General features: G+C 42.2%; 1 protein-coding gene across 2 annotated transcripts in view; it reads right to left on the bottom strand.

The window, feature by feature from the left end:
* ppp4r1l (protein phosphatase 4, regulatory subunit 1-like) overlaps positions 1–18,776 on the bottom strand; it is a 90,092-nt gene that overhangs the window by 20,489 nt on the left and 50,827 nt on the right. For both annotated transcript variants that reach the window (XM_063041582.1, XM_063041581.1), the window contains 2 exons: positions 6,575–6,837; positions 4,129–4,221 (listed from right to left, as the gene is read on the bottom strand). In XM_063041582.1, coding sequence (XP_062897652.1) covers positions 4,129–4,221; positions 6,575–6,837 — 356 coding nt within the window. The remainder of the gene's footprint in view (positions 1–4,128; positions 4,222–6,574; positions 6,838–18,776) is intronic.

Below are 18,776 nucleotides of genomic sequence, written 5' to 3'. Positions count from 1 at the left end.
CCTCAGAATTACAATCTTAGTTTTATATTCTAGACCTCTCGAACTGAATGCTAACATTTTATTTGCCTTACTTACTGCAGACTCAACCTGCAAGTTAATCTTTAGGGAATTCTATACTAGGACTCCCAAATTCCTTTGCATTTCTGATTTCTGAAATCATTCCCTGCTTAGAAAATAGTCTACGTCGTTCATGACCTTACACTTCCCTACACTGTATTCCATCTGCCATTTCTTTGCCCATTCTCCTAATCTGTCCAAGTCTTTCTGTAGACTCCTTGCTTCTTCTATACTATTTGCCCATCGACCTACCTTTGTATCACCTGCAAACTTGGCCACAAAATCAACTCCATCATCCAAATCATTAACATAGAGTCATAGAACAGTATAGCACACAAACAGGCCCTCTGACCCATCTAGTCTGTACCATTGATCTGCACTTGGTCCATAACCCTCCATACCCCTCTCATCTATGTACCTATCCAAATTACTCTTAAACTTTAAAATCAATCCCACATCCACCACTTGCACTGGAAGCTCATTCCACATTCTCACCACATTCTGAGTAAAGAAGTTCCCGCTCAAGTTCCCATTAAACATTTCACCTTTCGCCATTAGCCCGTGATCTCTAGTTCAAGTCTCACCAAACCTCAGTGGAAAAGCCTGCTTACATTTACCCTATCTATACCCCTCGGAATTTTGTCAAATTATGTCAAATCTCTCCTCAATCTTCTACATTCCAGGGAATGAAGTCCTAACCTACTCAACCTTTCCCTATAACTCAGGTCCTCAAACCCAGCAACATCCTTGTAAATTTTCTCTGCATTCTTTCAATTGAATTTACATCTTTCCTGTAGACCAAAACTACACATGATATTCTCACCCACGTCTTATACAATTTCAACATAACATCCCAACTCCTGTATGCAATGCATTGGTTTATGAATGCCAATGTGCCAAAAAGCTTTCTTTACGACCCTGTCTATCTGTGACACCACCTTCAAGGAATTATGGATCAGTATTCCCAAATCCCTCTATTCTATCACACTCCTGCCCACCATGCAGGACCTACCCTGGTTGGTCCTACCAAACTGCAACACCTTGCACTTGTCTGCATTAAATTCCATCTGCCATTTTTCAGCCTATTTTTAAAGCTGGTCTGATGGGACTTCCGGTAAGATGGCGATAGATTAATCGCTTAAAACTGTCGCTCCGTTTCACTTCTTACCTCCGCACTTCTTATCTTTTTTTTACCCCAAACTGCTAATTTTTTTTTTGTTCTCCCACCTGCCTGCGAATATGCCTGTCCTACAATGGCTTTCAAGCCCTCTAAATCTGGGAAAAAAGAAGTCTCTGCGACTGCGACTGTCTCCGGCTTCTTTGCTGACATTATTGCCATTTTGGATCAGTACCAACTAGAGGTTATATCTCAACTTAAGTCTGAATATAAGTCTTCTTTCAGATTGTTAGAGTCAAAATTAGATCAAATTAATTCCAAAGTGGAGGATCATGCCGTACATCTCTCTCATCTTGACTCAGAGACCGAAGATTTAAAATGTCGTGTTCAGCAGCTGGAAGCTGTTTGTTCTAATTTGAGTGAGTATAACACCAAGTTACCATCAAAAATAGCTGATCTCGAAGCTCGGAGCAGAAGGCATAATCTACGAATCCTCGGTCTGCCAGAGGCTATCGAAAGCAGATCTCCTGTTGAATTTTCTTCTTCTTTGTGAGATTTTTGGGAAAGATACTCTTCTGACTTTACCCTAGTTAGACAGAGCTCACCATTCATTTCTGGCCAAGCCTGACTTAGGCTCTAGGCCACGCCCAGTTATACTCTGTTTTCATCGATATCAGGTGAAAAACCTTTTGATTATGGAAGCACGTCGGAGAGGAAAATTGCATTATAAGGGTCATTCCATTCGTATTGTTGAAGATTATGCTCCTCAAGTTTTGAGGTTGTGCGCCGAGTACAAAGTCATTGTGAAAGAGTTCTACAATCGTGGATTCAGGCCCTCTCTGCGTTATCCTGCCCATCTCCGAATAACTCTTTGTACTGGGGACTAAAAATGGTTCAACTCTGTTACAGAAGCTCAGGAATTTATCGAAAGTCTCTCTGCCATTGCGACTCCTTCAGACACGATTTGATTATTTAAAATAGCCGATTAGTACTTTTTTTTCTCTCTTTGGTTTTTTTTCCTTGTTTTCTTTTTAAAATTAAATTTTTAAATTACTGAAAATGGTTTAACTCTGTTATAGAAGTTCAGAAATTTATCAAAAGTCTCTCTGCCACGGCGACTCCTTCTGACTCAATTTGATTACTTAAAATGCCGATTAGTACTTTTTTCTCTCTCTTTGGTTTTTTTCCCGTTTTCTTTTTAAATTAAATTTTTAATTACTGAATTCTTTTTTATAGTTTTTCGCAGATATGGTACTCTGGATTATTACTTTGAGTTAAGTCTAATACTCTTTGATGGTACTGTTTCTTTTTCTCTTTATGTACAATTTTAATTCGTAGTACATAAGTTCTCTGTTTTTTTATGAACTGTTAATTAAACGAAGCTTATGAAGATATTCAGAAACTGGAAGTTGGGTTTGGGGTAGTTTTTTTCTGAAGAGCTTGCTGCTGTTCTTTGGTAGCCTTCTTGCTTTGGGATTGGGGGGCGAGGGTTCCCTGATGCCAATACTATTTATACAACCCCTTAGATATCCTTTGTCTTATACTTTCTTGTCTTATACTTTTGCCCCACAGCTGTTATTTGAATGTTTGTTCCTATTTATGCCTACTACCCTTTATGCTTTTTTATATGACAATGGTTAGCCTGTTGAATCTTATAAGCTGGAACGTTAAGGGATTGAACCATCCTGTTAAAAGAAGGAAGGTGTTTTCACATCTTAAGCAGCTCAAAGCTGACATTGCTTTTTTGCAAGAAACACATATTTGTAGTTCTGATAATTCTCGCTTTATGTCTAGGTGGGTGGGACTAAAGCCGGGGGAGTTTCAATCCTTATTAATCAGAATGTTCCCTTTGAGCTTCACGACAAAGTATCGGATACAAATGGTCGCTTTATTATCGCCTCTGGGAAATTGTTTAATAATAGGGTAGTCTTGGCTAACCTCTATGCTCCCAAATCAGATGATGTCGACTTTTTTGATCGTTTTTTTCTCTTTATTGCCTGACTTGAGTTTATATTCCCTCATATTGGGTGGCGGTTTTAATTGTTGGTTAGATCCAGTATTGGATCGATTCTCCTCTGTTCCTAGACTCTCAGGTAAATCTGCTCTATCTATACACTCTTTCCTTTCTAATTATGGTATCTCTGATGTGTGGCGTTTTTTCCATCCTATTGAGCGAGATTATTCCTTTTCTTCACATGTCCATCATACTTTTACTAGAATTGATTATTTCTTAATGGATAATCAGCTGATTCCATCTGTTCGCTCTTGTGATTATCAGAGTATATTGATTTCAGATCATGCCCCAGTTACCCTGTCCATAAATCTCCCTGGTTTCGCTCAAATGAATAAACATTGGCGTTTTAACCTGACCTTGCTGTCGGATAGTGATCTTATAAGATTTATGAAGGACCAGATAACTTTTCTTTTGAGTACTAACATGTCATCTGAAATCTCATCCCATATACCTCCAACCTGAAAGTGGTCTCACTGTGGCAGAAGAGGAGACCACAGACCACCATGTCGAGATGGGAATGGGAATACGAACTGAAATGGTTGGCCACCAGGAAATTCTGCTTTTTGTGGACGGAACTAAGGTGCTTGACAAAGTGATCCTCCATTTAAATCAGCTCTCACCGATATAAAGGAGGCTGCATTGGGAGCACTGGATACAGTAGAATAGATGATTCCAACAGATTTGCAGGTGAAGTGTTGCCTCACCTGGAAGGACTGTTTGGGGCCTGGAATGGAGGTGATGAAGGAGGTGAATGGGCAAGTGTAGCACTTCTGCTGTTTGTAGGGATAAGCACCAGGAAGGAGATTAGTACGGAGAGATGAAAGGACAAGGGAATCACGGAAGGAGCAATCTCTGCGGAAAGCAGAGTTGGGGGAAGTAAAGATGTCATTAACACAAGCTGGAAATTGCATCACTCTAAACAGAACTAAAGTTTACAAACCTGGATTTTTGATTGATCGTCACCAAAAAGCAAACTGTTGTCATGTTCCATCTCCAATGTCCCAGCATCACAATGTGTCTTACTACTCAGGTTCTGAAAATGGAATATACAACTATTTACTACAAACTATTTAATGGTATAGGCCACCAGTAATCTCTCCAAAAATCACACCCTCTGAGAGAACATTAAAGCAGATACCAGGTGAACAAAGGCTATCCCACTATACCTAACTGCCCTACATTTTATATCCCAAGACTATCATATTTTGTGTAATATAGGATTAGCTGGAGAATGAATTCAAACGGTGCGAAGTATTGCAGTCACTGAAATTTTACACTCTGCATCAAACATGCTAATTGCTTTGATGCTCAGTTGGTTGATTTTGGTCGTAATGAGAAAGTGATCAGATTTTTTGGGAGGAAGGGACAGATTGTAATTAATACTATCAAAGCTTCAACAGGTCAACAAAACGTGATAGGATTGATTTTGGAATGGCAATGCATTCAAGTTGTATCTTGCATCTGCTTTAGATTTCCAACTCAATTAAATGCAGGGATTAACAGAAGTTCTATTTCAACCAAGCCCCTTCTCTACTATATGGTACCAACCAACACCTTGGGAACTGTATGCATCCTTATCTACCACCCCACAAGCCTCCGCATCCAGCCCATCATTCTCCATAACTTCTGCCATCTTCAACAGGATCGTATCACTTTATCACATCTTTACCTCGCACCCCACCACCCTCCCATTTTCCACTTTCCACACAGACCACGCTCTTGGTGATCCCTTGTCCATTCATCATGCCCACTGATCTCCCTCCCAGCACTTACTCTTGCAAATGGTGCAGGTCCTTCGCCTGTCCATTCACCTCCTTCCTCAACCCCATTCTGGGCCTCAAACAGTCCTTCCAGGTGAGGCAATGCTTCAGCTGCAAATCTGTCGGGGTCACCTACTGTATCAGGTGTTCCTGATGTGGCCTCCTCTACATCGGTAGATTATTAGACGTACAGTAGATTGGGGGACAGCTTTGTTAAGCACCTTCACTCTGTCTGCAACAGGCAAGATTACCCAGAGGCCAACCATTTAAACTCCAATGTCCTTTCCCATTCCGACATCTGCCGATTCCCATTCCCATTCCGTCTAAGGGCCCCAACCTGAGAGTAGCCAAGTCATGGCAGTAGAGGAGGAGCAACATCTCATATTCTGTCTGGGTAGCTTCCAATCTGATAGCATGAACATTGATTTCCCTAACCTTCAATAAATTCTAACCCCCCTCTCTCCTTCTCTATTCTGGCTCTCCTCTTACCCCTTCTTTTCTTTTCACCTGCCTATCAATTTCCTCTTGTGCCCCTCCTTCCCTTTCTCCTATGGTCCGCTCTCTAGTCCTATCAAATTCTGTTTTCTCCAGCTCTTTACATTTTCCACCCATCACCTTCCAGCTTCTCACTTCATCCTTGCTACCACCCACCTATCTTCCTCCTCACCTGGCTTCACCTATCAACTGTCAGTTTGTACTTCTTTACTCCATCCCCTCCGAAAACCACCTTATTCTAGCTTATTCCCCCTTCCATTCCAGTCCCGTCGAAGGGTCTCAGCCCAAAATGTTTATGACTCTCCATCAATGCTGCCTGACCTGCCGAGTTCCTTTAAGTGTGTTACTCTGGATTTCCAGCATCTACAGAACGTCATGTTTATGAAGAAAGCCTAATGTGCCTATAATTATCCACTTGATTTTCTCATAGTCACAGGAACATCTTGACTAAGTATAATATCTTAAGAGGTCAGCACTCTGCAAATCACAAAAATTAACAATTTTCCACTGATAAGAAGGTAACCTCGGCTAGCCTGCCAAGGTTGAAAATGCACCAACTGCAAACATTATAGGCATTTGTGCACATACAATTCTTTTAATTGCACTCTGAAGCAACACCACACATGGAGGTTTGTCACAAAGGAAATACATAATATTTCAAGGATGTACAGTTCATAGTCAGTTATGTAAATGCAGCACCACACTCTACATTGTGGGTCCATGGCGGAAGTTGATAGTTTCCTGATCAGTCAGGGCATCAAAGGGCGTGGCAAGAAGGTAGGTGTGTGAGGTTGAGTGGGATTCAGGATCAGGCATGATGGAATGACAGAGCAGAATCAATGGGCTGAATGGCCTAAATTCGCTCCTATGTCTTGTGGTCTTATTGTACAGAAGTTAAACATTGATAAATGGATATCCAAAAGGTTGACTGTATTTTTTGTCTCCTCGGACGCTGCCTGACCTACTGAGTATTTTTGTTTTTATTTAATGGTATAGTATGCAACATGCAAGACAATAAGTATGTAATATCAGAAGGTATTCAGTAATATAGCAGACCTAGTCCTGTGAAACTCCAAGATTTAGATCCAAGACATATGAAATCAAATCAAAACTTGAAAGATATTAACTTACCATAATCTGTTCATTTTCATTAGATTCAAAACATTCAACCAGGAGCTCCGTCGATGACCTTGAAACTTCAACTGTTGCGTCCAAGCCCACCGACACATCACTCTTGATGCACATAGTGTCTGTGGGTGCAGCAAGTACTGGACTGAAGAGTGATGTATTAGCCTGGACCTCTTCTGTATTTTCAGCATCAGGCGACAATTCTTCTCCTGGTGCAGAATCCAATCGTGCAGCTCGAAGTGCAGCACTAATCACCTGTACCTGTGCTGCAAGAGGAAACCAAGCACACCCATTAGAGACTATCAGCTACAAACTTCATTAAATTTTCAGATAAACATGTAGTACCTGGGTTGATATGATAGTTCTGTCCTGCAACCAGATACTTCACAATGGATAGTAAATAGCAGCTCTTGTGAAATATAAACTTACAAGAAAAAGAGAGGTAAACATATCAATGAAATGGTCATAGGGTGAGCTCAAGTGGGGAAAAGGCTGCTTTGCAACATAAAAACCTGTGCTGTTAAATAAATATTGCATAAACAAAACTGGGCCAACTATACCAAATAGGAAACAAATGAACTATTTAGAATGTAAAGCAAGCAAATAAAAGGAACGGTATAGTTACTTCATCACTGCCTTTAGTTTGATGTTGCTAATATCAAAGTCAAAGTAAATATATGTTACCATATACTACCCTGAGATTCATTTTCTTGTGGGCATTAACAGGCAAAGAAAGAAATACAATAAAATTTATATATACATAAAATTGTAAACAAAATGATGTAAATCATTTACAGGAACCCTTAGGTTTATATGTTAATGATGCAAACAGTCTGCTGGTTACAAAGTGGAGGGGATTATGTAGAGAGGTGTAATGTAGTGTAGGAAGAATCCCTTGCTGCACATCAAATGAGGCTAGTTACAAAAAAAAGACTTCTTTTGAAATATCTCTGATCACTTTCATATAAAGTGAAATGCTCTAAGTACTGTCACATAGTTAAGCACGTAGGGTAAGCTTCTCTCAAACAGTAATGTAAAATAGGAGCAGGAGTAGGCCACCAAGATTCTCAAGTCTGTTCTGTCTTAACTCCACTTCTGTGCCAGTTCCCCATATACCTTAAATATTTTAACAGTCAAGGAATTGATCTATCTCCAACTTAAATATATCCAGTGATTATGGACTCCACCATGAGCAGAGAATGCTTTGGATTCAAAGGTTGATAGAAATCTAGAACCCTTTTCCCTAAAAAGATGTCACAACTAGGTCATTTCAAAACTTGAGTCCCAATGAAGTCCATCAGTATAAGATACTAAGAGATTTTTAACCCAAGTGGGTAACTGAATTAAAATAGAGATCAACCATCCTTGAATTAATAAGTGTTAACTGATTCAAAGGACACAATTAACCTCAAATTTTGTTCCAGTGTCCCTTGGAATGGAAATAAAACATGATTAAATATGCACAGATATTAAATAGATTTATTGAGGGGAAAATGTAGAAAGAGGAACCCATTTATCCATGAAAGGAAAACGACCGTACATACTAGAGACACAAGAGATTCTCAAGGTGCTGGAAATCTTCAGCAACGTATACAAAATGCTGGAGGTACTCAGCAGGCCCTGATAAAGGGTCTCAGCCCAAAATGGCAACTGTTCACTTCCTCTCATACATGTTGCCTAACCAGCTGAGTTCCTCTAACATTGTGTGTGTGATTCATCCAAACCCCTAAATAAAGCAAGTTTTGTTCTGCAATGCAGAAGCAAGGACTTAACAAATATGGGATATATGACCTATTAAAGGAAGTCAAACTTGATGCCTAAAGTTAACTTGGTTACAGGAAGTTGGGAATACTCATTAGCTGGCTTTCTGCTGGAAATCCAGAGCAATACACACAAAATGTTGGAAGAACTTAGCAGGTCAGAAGCATCTATGGAGAGGAATAAACAGCCGATGTTTCTTGCCAAGGCCCTTCATCCGGACGGGAACACGAGGTGTTGTTCCCCTAACCGGACAGTGGCCTCATCATGACAAAAGGCCATGAACCAACACATCGTAATGGAAATGGGGATTGGAATTAAAATGGTTGGCCACCAGGAAATCCTATTTTCTGCAGATGGAGCATAGGTGCTTGACAAAGCAGTCCCCCAACCTACATCAGGTCTTATCAATGTAGAGAAGGCTACATAGGGAATACCAGATACAGTCAACAATGTAGACTTATTTTTATAGTTCCTCCTTTATTAAAATAATAATATTTTGCACTCTTCCTCATTAGTTACAACACCTGCATTGTCCCGCTCCTCAAAAAAAAAGCCAAAAATATATTCTGTTCTCATCTGCCAAGTATTTATAAAATATCTTTACATCTCATTTGGTTTTATGTTAATATTTTTCTTCATTTATTGTCCTTTAGATAGATAGATACATACATACATACTTCATTGATCGCAAAGGAAATTACAGTGTCATAGTAGCATTACAAGTGTACAGATATACAAATATTAGAAGAGAAGTAAGGAAGAATAAAAAATAAGTTACCTCAAACAGTCAAACAGGAGAGGGTCATCACTTCCCCAGCTATAGTTTGACTCATTATAGAGCCTAATGGTTGAGGGCAAGAATGACCTCATATAGCGCTCTTTAGAGCAGCACAGTTGTCTTAGTCTATGACTAAAAGTGTTCCTCTGTTCTGCCAAGGTGGCATGCAGAGTGTGAGAAACACTGTCCAGAATTGCCAGGGTTTTCCTTCGGATCTTTTAGCGTCCAATGTGTCCAGTTTGACTCCTATAACAGAGCCAGCCTTTATAATCTGTTTATTGACCCTGTTGGCATCACCCATGTTGATGCCACTGGCCCAGCACACTACCACATAGAAGATTGTTCTGGCAACCACAGACTGGTGGAACATGAGAAGGAGGGGCCTGCGTACTCCAAAGGACGTCAGTTTCCTCATGAAATCGAGGCGATTCTGGCCCGTGCTCCACTCAAGTCTGTCATCCAGGTGCACCCCTAGGTACTTGTAGGTCCTCACCACATCCACATCCTCACCATCAATAGTAACAAGAGAGCAGTGCAGACTAAGCCCATCACCATCTCCTTTGTCTTACTGATGTTGAGCTGCAGATGATTCAGCTTGCACCATTTGACGAAGTCCTCCACCAGGGCCCTGTATTCATCCTCCTGTCCTCGCTTTATATGCCCAAGTATTGCTGATTAATCAGAGAATTTCTGCAGATGACTTGACTTAGGGTTGTATCTAAAGTCCAAGGTATACAGGATAAACAGGAAGGGAGCCTGTGTGGGGTCCCAGTACTGCTTATAGCCATGTCTGACACGCAGCTCTGCCAGTCAAGCAGTTCATTTTTCAGGATAAAATGCAAGTACCAACCTGCATTGTACAAAGCTTTTCCCCCAGTGGAGGGAGGAGACCCAGTGGGAGGAGTGTATAGGTGATGGGCAGATGAAGTGGAAGGAGTAGGAGAAAGAAATAAGATGAAGGAGGCTGGGGTAGGTGTAGAAGAAACTGGGGAGATCAGGAGGCGACAGAAAAAGGGGCAGAGTGGGGCATTTTACCTTAAATTGGAGAATTCAATGCTCATGTCTTTGGCTGTAAACTACCCAGGTGAAATACAAGGTGACACTCCTCTAAATGGTGCTTAGCTCATCTTGGCAGTAGAGGCAGCTGAAGACAGGTATCAGTGTGGGAATGTGGAGAATTGAAATGGCTAGCAACTCAGCACAAAGCACCTGGTTTCCTGAAGCTCCCGATTGTTAGCCATTTTGATTCTCCCTTCGCATTCCCATACAAGTCAAGTCAAGTCATTTTTATTGCCATTTCGACCATAATTGCTGGTACAGTACATAGTAAAAACAAGACAACATTTTTCAGGACCATGGTGCTACATGAAACAATACAAAAAATGCCATTTCGACCATAATTGCTGGTACAGTACATAGTAAAAACAAGACAACATTTTTCAGGACCATGGTGCTACATGAAACAATACAAAAACTACACTGAACTACATAAAACAACACAAAAACTACACTAGACTACAGACCTATCCAGGACTGAATAAAGTGCACAAAACAGTGCAGGCATTACAATAAATAATAAACAATAGGCACAGTAGAGGGCAGTAGGTTCCAATCCGGACTGACTGAGGTCTCCCAGTCAGGAAGTCTAGGATCCAGTTGCAGAGGGAGGTGTTCAGGCCCAGTAGGCTCAGCTTTCCAATCAGTTTTTGAGGAATGATTGTGTTGAATGCTGAACTGAAGTCTATGAACAGCATTCGAACATGTGCGTCTTTTTTGTCCAGGTGAAGGGTGATGGCAATGGGGTCCGCTGTTGAACGGTTGGGACAGTACACAAACTGCAGGGGGTCCAGTGAGGGTGGCAGCAGGGTCTTGATGTGCCTCATGACGAGCCTCTCGAAACACTTCATGATCATGGATGTGAGTGCAACGGGATGGTAGTCGTTGAGGCAGGACACTGAAGACTTCTTTGGCATGGGGACGATGGTGGTGGCCTTGAAACACGTAGGAACAACAGTGCTGCTCAGGGAGATGTTGAAGATGTCAGTGAGAATCTTTGCTAGCTGGTCTGCACATCCTCTAAGCACTCTGCCAGGAATACTGTCTGGTCCATCAGCCTTCCGTGGGTTGACCCTGCACAGGGTTCTCCTCACATCGACCATGGTAAGACACAGCACCTGGTCATTTGGAGGAGGGGTGGTCTTCCTCACCGCCATGTCATTTTCCACCTCAAAACGAGTGTAGAAGTTGTTCAACGCATCTGGGAGGGAGGCATCACCAGCACAGGCAGGTGGTGTTGTCTTGTAGTTGGTGATGTCCTGAATGCCCTTCCACACGCGCCTCCTGTCGCTGCTGTCCTGGAAGTGGCTGTGGATTCACTGGGCGTGTGCACGCTTTGCCTCTCTGATGGCCCGGGACAGTTTGGCCCTCGCTGTTGTTAGGGCTACCTTGTCGCCTGCTCTGAAGGCGGAGTCACGGGTCCTCAGCAGCGCACACACCTCCGCGGTCATCCATGGCTTCTGGTTAGAGCGTGTAGTAATGATGGTCTTGGCCACAGTGAGGTCATCGATGCACTTGCTGATGTAGCTCGTCACTAATGCCATGTTCTCCTCTAAGTTGGTAGAGTCGCCATCGGTTGCAGCCTCTCTGAACATGTGCCAGTCAGTGTGCTCAAAGCAGTCTTGAAGAGCAGAGATGGCTCCTGCTGGCCAGGTTTTCACCTGCTTCTGAACTGGTCTGGAGTGCCTGACGAGCAGTCTGTATGCTGGGATTAGCATAACAGAGATGTGGTCTGAGTAACCGAGGTGGGGGGGCGGGGCTCCACCTGACACGCGTCGGGAATGTTTGTGTAAACAAGGTCCAACACATTCTCCCCTCTTGTTGCAAAGTCCACGTTCTGATGGAATCTGGGGAGCACTGACTTAAGGTTTGCGTGGTTAAAATCTCCGGCGACAATAAACAGTCCATCAGGGTGCGCGTTCTGCCGTTCGCTAATAGCCCCATACAGTTCACAGAGCGCCTCCTTAGCATTAGCGCTGGGGGGAATGTAGACACTGACTACAAGGACAGTGGTGAATTCCCATGGTAAATAAAATGGTCTGCATCTAACAGTTACAAACTCCACGCGATGAGCAGTATCTGGAAACCAGCACAGAGTTCTTGCACCATTCCGTATTGATGTAAACACACAAGCCACCACCGTGAGTCTTACCAGAATGAGCTGCATCCCTATCTGCTCAAAACAAGACAAGCCCGTCCAGCTGAATGGTGGCGTCCGGGATTCCATCGGTGAGCCACATTTCGGTGAAAACATACGCACAGCAGACTCTGTACTCCCGCCGAGTATTTCGTGGAGTCGGATGTAGTCCAATTTATTGTCCAGGGAGTGGACATTGGAGAACAGAATGGACGGGAAAGCCGGGTGGCTAGGGTTTGCTTTTTGCCTGGCGTGGGCTCCTGCTCGCTTTCCTCGCACACTGCTTACGACGTCCCCACCTCCGGCCACTGGCATCAGGCGACTCCGAGGACTGTAGGCCTGATCCCCTCGGCAAGCCAAGGTCACGAGGTTTAACCAGCAGATCTTCATGCAGGTCTGACATGTCTTGGGAATTTTGGCCTAACCCAAGTTTTATATAGGTTTAAACCTACCTTATTTTACATTCAGTAATTCTACATATGAATCCCAGGATCACACAGCTTTCCTAACTACTGTCCAACAGCTCTATCCCTTATGCAAAAATACACCAGGTCCCTCTGCACCTGCACACTCTTTTAGAATTCTGCTATTTAATCTAATGTACGTCGCCTCTCATTCCCATCTGGACCAAGTTAAGTGTGGCGATTCTTTACTAGCTGTCCTTCCAAGATCCTTTCATACATAACGTTACCATTTGTCCAGGAAAGTACATCCACATTAAGCTTCTTCTGACACCTCCTCACCCATTCAGTCAATATGTCCATTTGTAGCCTACTACTCTCTTCCTCACTCCTTTAACACCAATTCCAAGCTTTGGATAACTTTTAAATTTGGAAATTTTACGTTGCACAAACATGTCTAAATCATTAAAGTACATTTTTTAAAAATCGTCCCAGCAATGATCTGTCAGGAAAACCACAAGCTTCCATCTTCCAACCTTTCTCCCTTCTGCCTGCCTCACTCTACACTTGATAGATATCGGACAAGCTGAGGCAAGATACTGGCATCATACCTCAAGGACCCATATCACAAGATATCACAATAACTATTGACAACTTTCTGTGTTTCAGTTACTAATATTCCTGATTCTTAAATGTTATTGGAAAATAGTAAGTTAAAAAAAAATCACAACACTAATCAAAAAGATTAAAATAATATTATGTGAGTAAATTACCTACCTTTCATAAGAGGATCACAGTTCTAAATCACATGAAAAGAAGTGGTCCCAACACTGACCCCTACGGAACCCCACTCACTGGCAGCCAACCAGGAAAGGTCCCCTTTGTTTATACTCTTTGACTTCTGCCAGTCAGCCAATCTTCTGTCCATGCTAGTATCTTTCCTTTAATACCATGGATTCTTACCTTGTTTTGCAGCCACATGTGTGGCACCTTGTCAAAAGCCTTCTGAAAATCCAAGTAAACAACATCCACTGACTCTCCATTGTTTATTCTGCCTGTATTTTCCTCACAGAATTCCAACAGATCTGTCAGGAAAGATTTTCCCTCAATGAAACCATGCTGACTGGCTTATTTTATTACATGCCTCCAATTACCCCAAAACCTCATCCTGAGTAATGGACTCCAACACCTTGCCAACCACTGAAGTCAGGTTAACTGGCCTATAATTTCCTGTGTTTTGCCTCCCTTCCTCCTGAAAGAGTAGAGTGACATTTGCAATTTTCCAGTCCTCGAGAATAATTCCAGAATCTAGAGATTGTTGAAAGATCTGGACTTGCCTTCGCAATTTCTTCAGCTACCTCTTTCAGAAACCTGAGGCATAGGTAGCTCTCAAACAGCTGTTCCCTATAGAACCGCCAGTCTGCACAATTTAGATTATCGCAGGATAATGTTGAAGTCAATGAATCTTGTACAAAAAGAGGCATCATTCTAAAGTTTTCATTATTTAGGACAATACAGGTTACCCATTAAAACTTTCACAAACTTCTGTACATGTGCAGTGGAGAGTATATTGACTGGTTGCATCAGAGCCTGATATGGAAACATCTATGTCCTTGAACAGAAAATCCTACAACAAGTAGTGGATATGTCCCAGTCCATCATGTGTAAAACCCTCCCAATCATTGAGGACATCTACACGAAGCATTGTCACAGCAAAGCCGCATCAATCATCAGGGACCCGCATCCCTCAGGACACACTCTCTTCCCGCTGCTGCCATCAGGAAGAAGGTACAGAAGCCTCAGGACTCACACCACCAGATTCAGGAATAGTTATTAATCCTCAACCATCAGGCTCTTGAACCAAAGGAGATAACTTCACTTGCCCTATCATTGAAATGTTCCCACAACCTATGGACTCACTTTCAAGGTCTCTTCATCTCATGTTCTCATATTTATTGTTTATTTATTTCTCTTTGTATTTGCAGTTTGTTGTCTTTTGCACATTGGTTGCGCATCCAAGTTGGTGCAGTCTTTCTTGATTCTATCATGGTTATTATTCTATTATGAATTTATTGAGTATGTCTGCAGGAAAATAAATCTCAGGGTTGTATATGGTTACATATATATATTGAACTTTGAAGACAGGGGATTATTAATTTTGCTCAACAATATTAATGTGTGCTATACATTAGAAAAGTCTACTTTCTGCATTATTTACAAAGTTTTTAAGACGAAATCTGGATGCCCCTGGTGTAATTGGCATGCTAATGTAACAAAGCGCCTCGACTTCTGGAGTGGTGCTCAAGTTATATTTGGATTTTACTACCAGAAAATCCAAATGCTTGTGTGGGTTCTGGAGATGTCACAAGCCACTTACATAGAAGCAGACCTTCCTACTGAATCTGATTCAAGCCTGTTTCTACAATGGGGACAGACATAACCAGGTCTGAGTCTACAAGTCCAGAACTTGAAACAGCCTGCCATATGCCTTTTATTTAGTACTTACTTTTACTACACTTCTCCCTCAAGGCTCCACTGTAATACCCCAGCTTAATTTCAATCCCTAAAACCATGTGATCTTGACCAATACCATCCCCTCCCTACTAACCAAAGCATTGAACTGGTCCACAAGGTCTTGATCATTCCTGTCTAACAGTCAATCTATCTTTACTATCCATTTCCTACCTGAATTCCGCAATTTGCTCTGCAATGGTCCACCACACCTTTCAGCTTGAGAACTGTACAAATGCTGTTCTAATGCACACATTGCCTTATTGCTTCAACCCTAAACAACTGACACCAGATTTCCATCCCCTCACATATACTGGTGAAATGTCTAAACAAAATCAAATGTTCAAAGAACTCACTCTGAGAAAAGGACCAAAGACATTGACTGGTTTCGTCCTTCCACAGATGATGCTCGACTAGCTGAGCTCTTCCATTATTTCTGCTTTGTTTCAAATTCCAGCATCTACAGTTGTGTTTGTTTTCCCACGGTGCTATGTCTTAATGCATATTAATTCAACTTTCCTAGAGCAGAGGATGTTCCCTGCCATTGTGTCTCATATAGAGTCATTGAGAAACAGAGGAGTACAGGCCTTCGGCCCATCTAAACCATGCCGAAACCATTTAAACTCCCTACTCACAATAACCTGCACTGAGACCATAGCCCTCCATATCCCTACTAGCCATATATCTATTCAAACTTCTCTTAAACATTGAAATCAAGCTCGCATGGACCACTTGCGTTGGAAGCTCATTCCACACTCTCATGACCCTCTGAGTGAAGAACTTCCTTTCATTCCCTTAAACTTCTCACCTTTCACCCTTAAGCCATGACCTCTGGTTGTAGTCCCACCCAACCTCAGTGAAAAAAGTCTGCTTGCACCCTATCTACACTCCTGATAATTTTGTACACCTCTATCAAATCTCCTCTCAATCTTCTATGTTCAAAAGAATACAGTTTTAATCTATTCAATTTTTCCTTATAATACAGGTCCTCCAGACCCAACATCGTTGGAAATTTTTCAAGCTTGTTTACATCTTTCCTGTAAGTACGTGACCAAAACTGCACACAATACTCCAAATTAGGCCTCACCAATGTCTTATACACCTTCAACATAACGTCCCATCTTCTGAACTCAATACGTTAACTGATGAAGGTCAATGTGCCAACAACTTTCTTTACAACCCTCTCTACCTGTTACACCACTTTCAATGAATTATGAATTCAGAACCTCAGTGCCTTACCACCCATTCTGTAAGACCCACCCTGGTTGGTCCTACTGAAGTGCAAAACCACACATTTGTATGCATTAAATTCCACCTGCCATTTTTCAGCCCATTCTTCCAGCTGATGCAGATCCGTCTGCAAGCCATGATAGCCCTCCTCGCTGTACACTACACTCCCAACCTTGGTGTCATCCGCAAATTTGCTGCTCCAGTTAACCACATTATCAGCCAGATCATTGATATAAATGACAAACAATAAAGGACCCAGCACCGATCCCTGTGACATACCACTGGCCACAGGCCTCCAGTATGAGAGGCAACACTCTACTACCACTCTCTGGCTTCTCCCACAAAGCCAATGTCTAATCCAATTTACTACCTCAATCTGAAAGCCAAGTGACTGAACCTTCTTGTCCGGCCTCCTATGCAGGACCCTGTCAAACGCCTTACTAAACTCCATGTAGATAACATCCGCTGCCTTCATCCACTTTCCTGGTAACTTCCTCGAAAAACTCTATGAGATTGGCTAGACACGACTTACCATGCACAAAGCCATGCTGACTATCCTTAATCAGTACGTCTATCCAAATACTTGTATACCCAGTACCTGAGAATACCTTCCAATAACTTTCCCACTACTGATGTCAGACTCACCAGCCTATAATTTCCTGGTTTATGTTAGAGCCTTTTTTAAAAGCAGAACAACATTGACTATCCTCCAATCCTCTGGTACCTCTTCTGTCACTAGTGATATTTTAAATATCTCAGCTAAGACTCCAGCAATTTCTGCACCTGTCACCCATAGGGTCTGAGAGAACACCTTGTCAGTAACAGGGGATTTATCCACCCTGATTTGCCTCAGGGTAGCAAACACCTCCTCTATAATCTGTACAGGGTCTACGAAGTTGATGCCACTTTGCCTCGCTTCTATGGACTCTGTAGCCATCTCCCGAGTAAATACAGATGCAATGAATGCATTTAAGATCTTCCACACATGGATTACCATTCTAGTCTTCGAGAGGACCAATTTTGTCTCTAGCAATCCTATTGCTCTTAACATACCGGTAGAATCCCTTAGGATTCTCCTTCACCTTGTCTGCTAGAGCATCTTCATGCCTTCATTTAGACTTCCTGATTTCTTCTTTAAGTGTTCTCTTGCATTTCTTGTATTCCATAAGCACCTCATTTGTCCCTACTTGACTATACCTGCTACGCACCTCTCTTTTTCTCTTAACCAGGGCCTCAATGTCTCTTGAAAACCAAGGATCCCTACACTTGTTATCTTTACCCTTTATTCTGACAGGCACATAACAAGCTTTGTATTCTCAAAATTTTGTTTTTGAAGGCCTCCCACTTTCCAAGAACACCTTTGCCAAAAAACAGTTTGCCCCAATCCACACTTGTCAGATCCTTTATAGTACCATTAAAATTGGCCTTTCACCAATTTAGAACCTCAACCTGAAGACCAGACCTATCTTTTTGCATACTTACTTTGAAACTAATGGCATTGTGGTCACTAGATGCAAAGTGTTCCCTCTACACAAACTTCTGTCATTCCCTAAAAGCAGATCAAGTATTGCACGCTCTCTTGTTGGGACTTCTATGTACTGATGAAGGAAACTTTCCTGAAAGCATGTAACAAACTCTATCCCATTTAGTCCTTTTACAGTATGGGATTCCCAGTCAACATGTGGAAAGTTAAAATCACCTACTATAACAACCTTATGTTTCTTGCAACAGTCTGCGATCTCTTTACAAATCTGTTCCTCTGAATCCCTAGGACTGTTGGGTGGTCTGTAATATAGCCCCATTAACGTAGTCATACCTTTCTTATTTCTCAGTTCCATCCATAACATCTCACTAGTCGAGTTCTCCAGTCTGTCGTGACGGATAATTCCTGTGACATTTTCCCCAACTAGTAATGCCAGCCCTCCTCCTTTAATCCCTCTTGCTCTGTCACTCTAAAAAAATGGAACCCCAGAATACTGAGCTGGCAGTTTTGCCCCCTGCAACCAAGTCTCACTAATGGCTACAACATCATAATTTCAGGTGTTGATCCATACCGAGCTCATCCACCTTTCCTACAATACTTCTTGCATTTTGAAATACACGCAGCTCAGGATGCTAGTCGCACCATGCTCAACCTTTTGATTCCTGACTTTGAGGGACTGACCAACATCTGCCTCCAGAACCTTTCCACTGACTGGTCTGGCACTCGGGTCCCCATCCCCCTGCAACTTTAAACCCCACCGTACAGCATTAACAAACCTTCCCACTAGGCTATTAGTCACCCTCAAGTTCAGATGCAAACCGTCACTTCTGTACAGGTCTCACCTTCCT

This window comes from Mobula hypostoma, chromosome 2, assembly GCF_963921235.1.
Source record: "Mobula hypostoma chromosome 2, sMobHyp1.1, whole genome shotgun sequence".
In the NCBI taxonomy this organism is placed as follows: domain Eukaryota; kingdom Metazoa; phylum Chordata; class Chondrichthyes; order Myliobatiformes; family Myliobatidae; genus Mobula; species Mobula hypostoma.
Note: the sequence above shows the minus strand (reverse complement) of the source record. Positions and strands in the feature narration are given on the sequence as shown.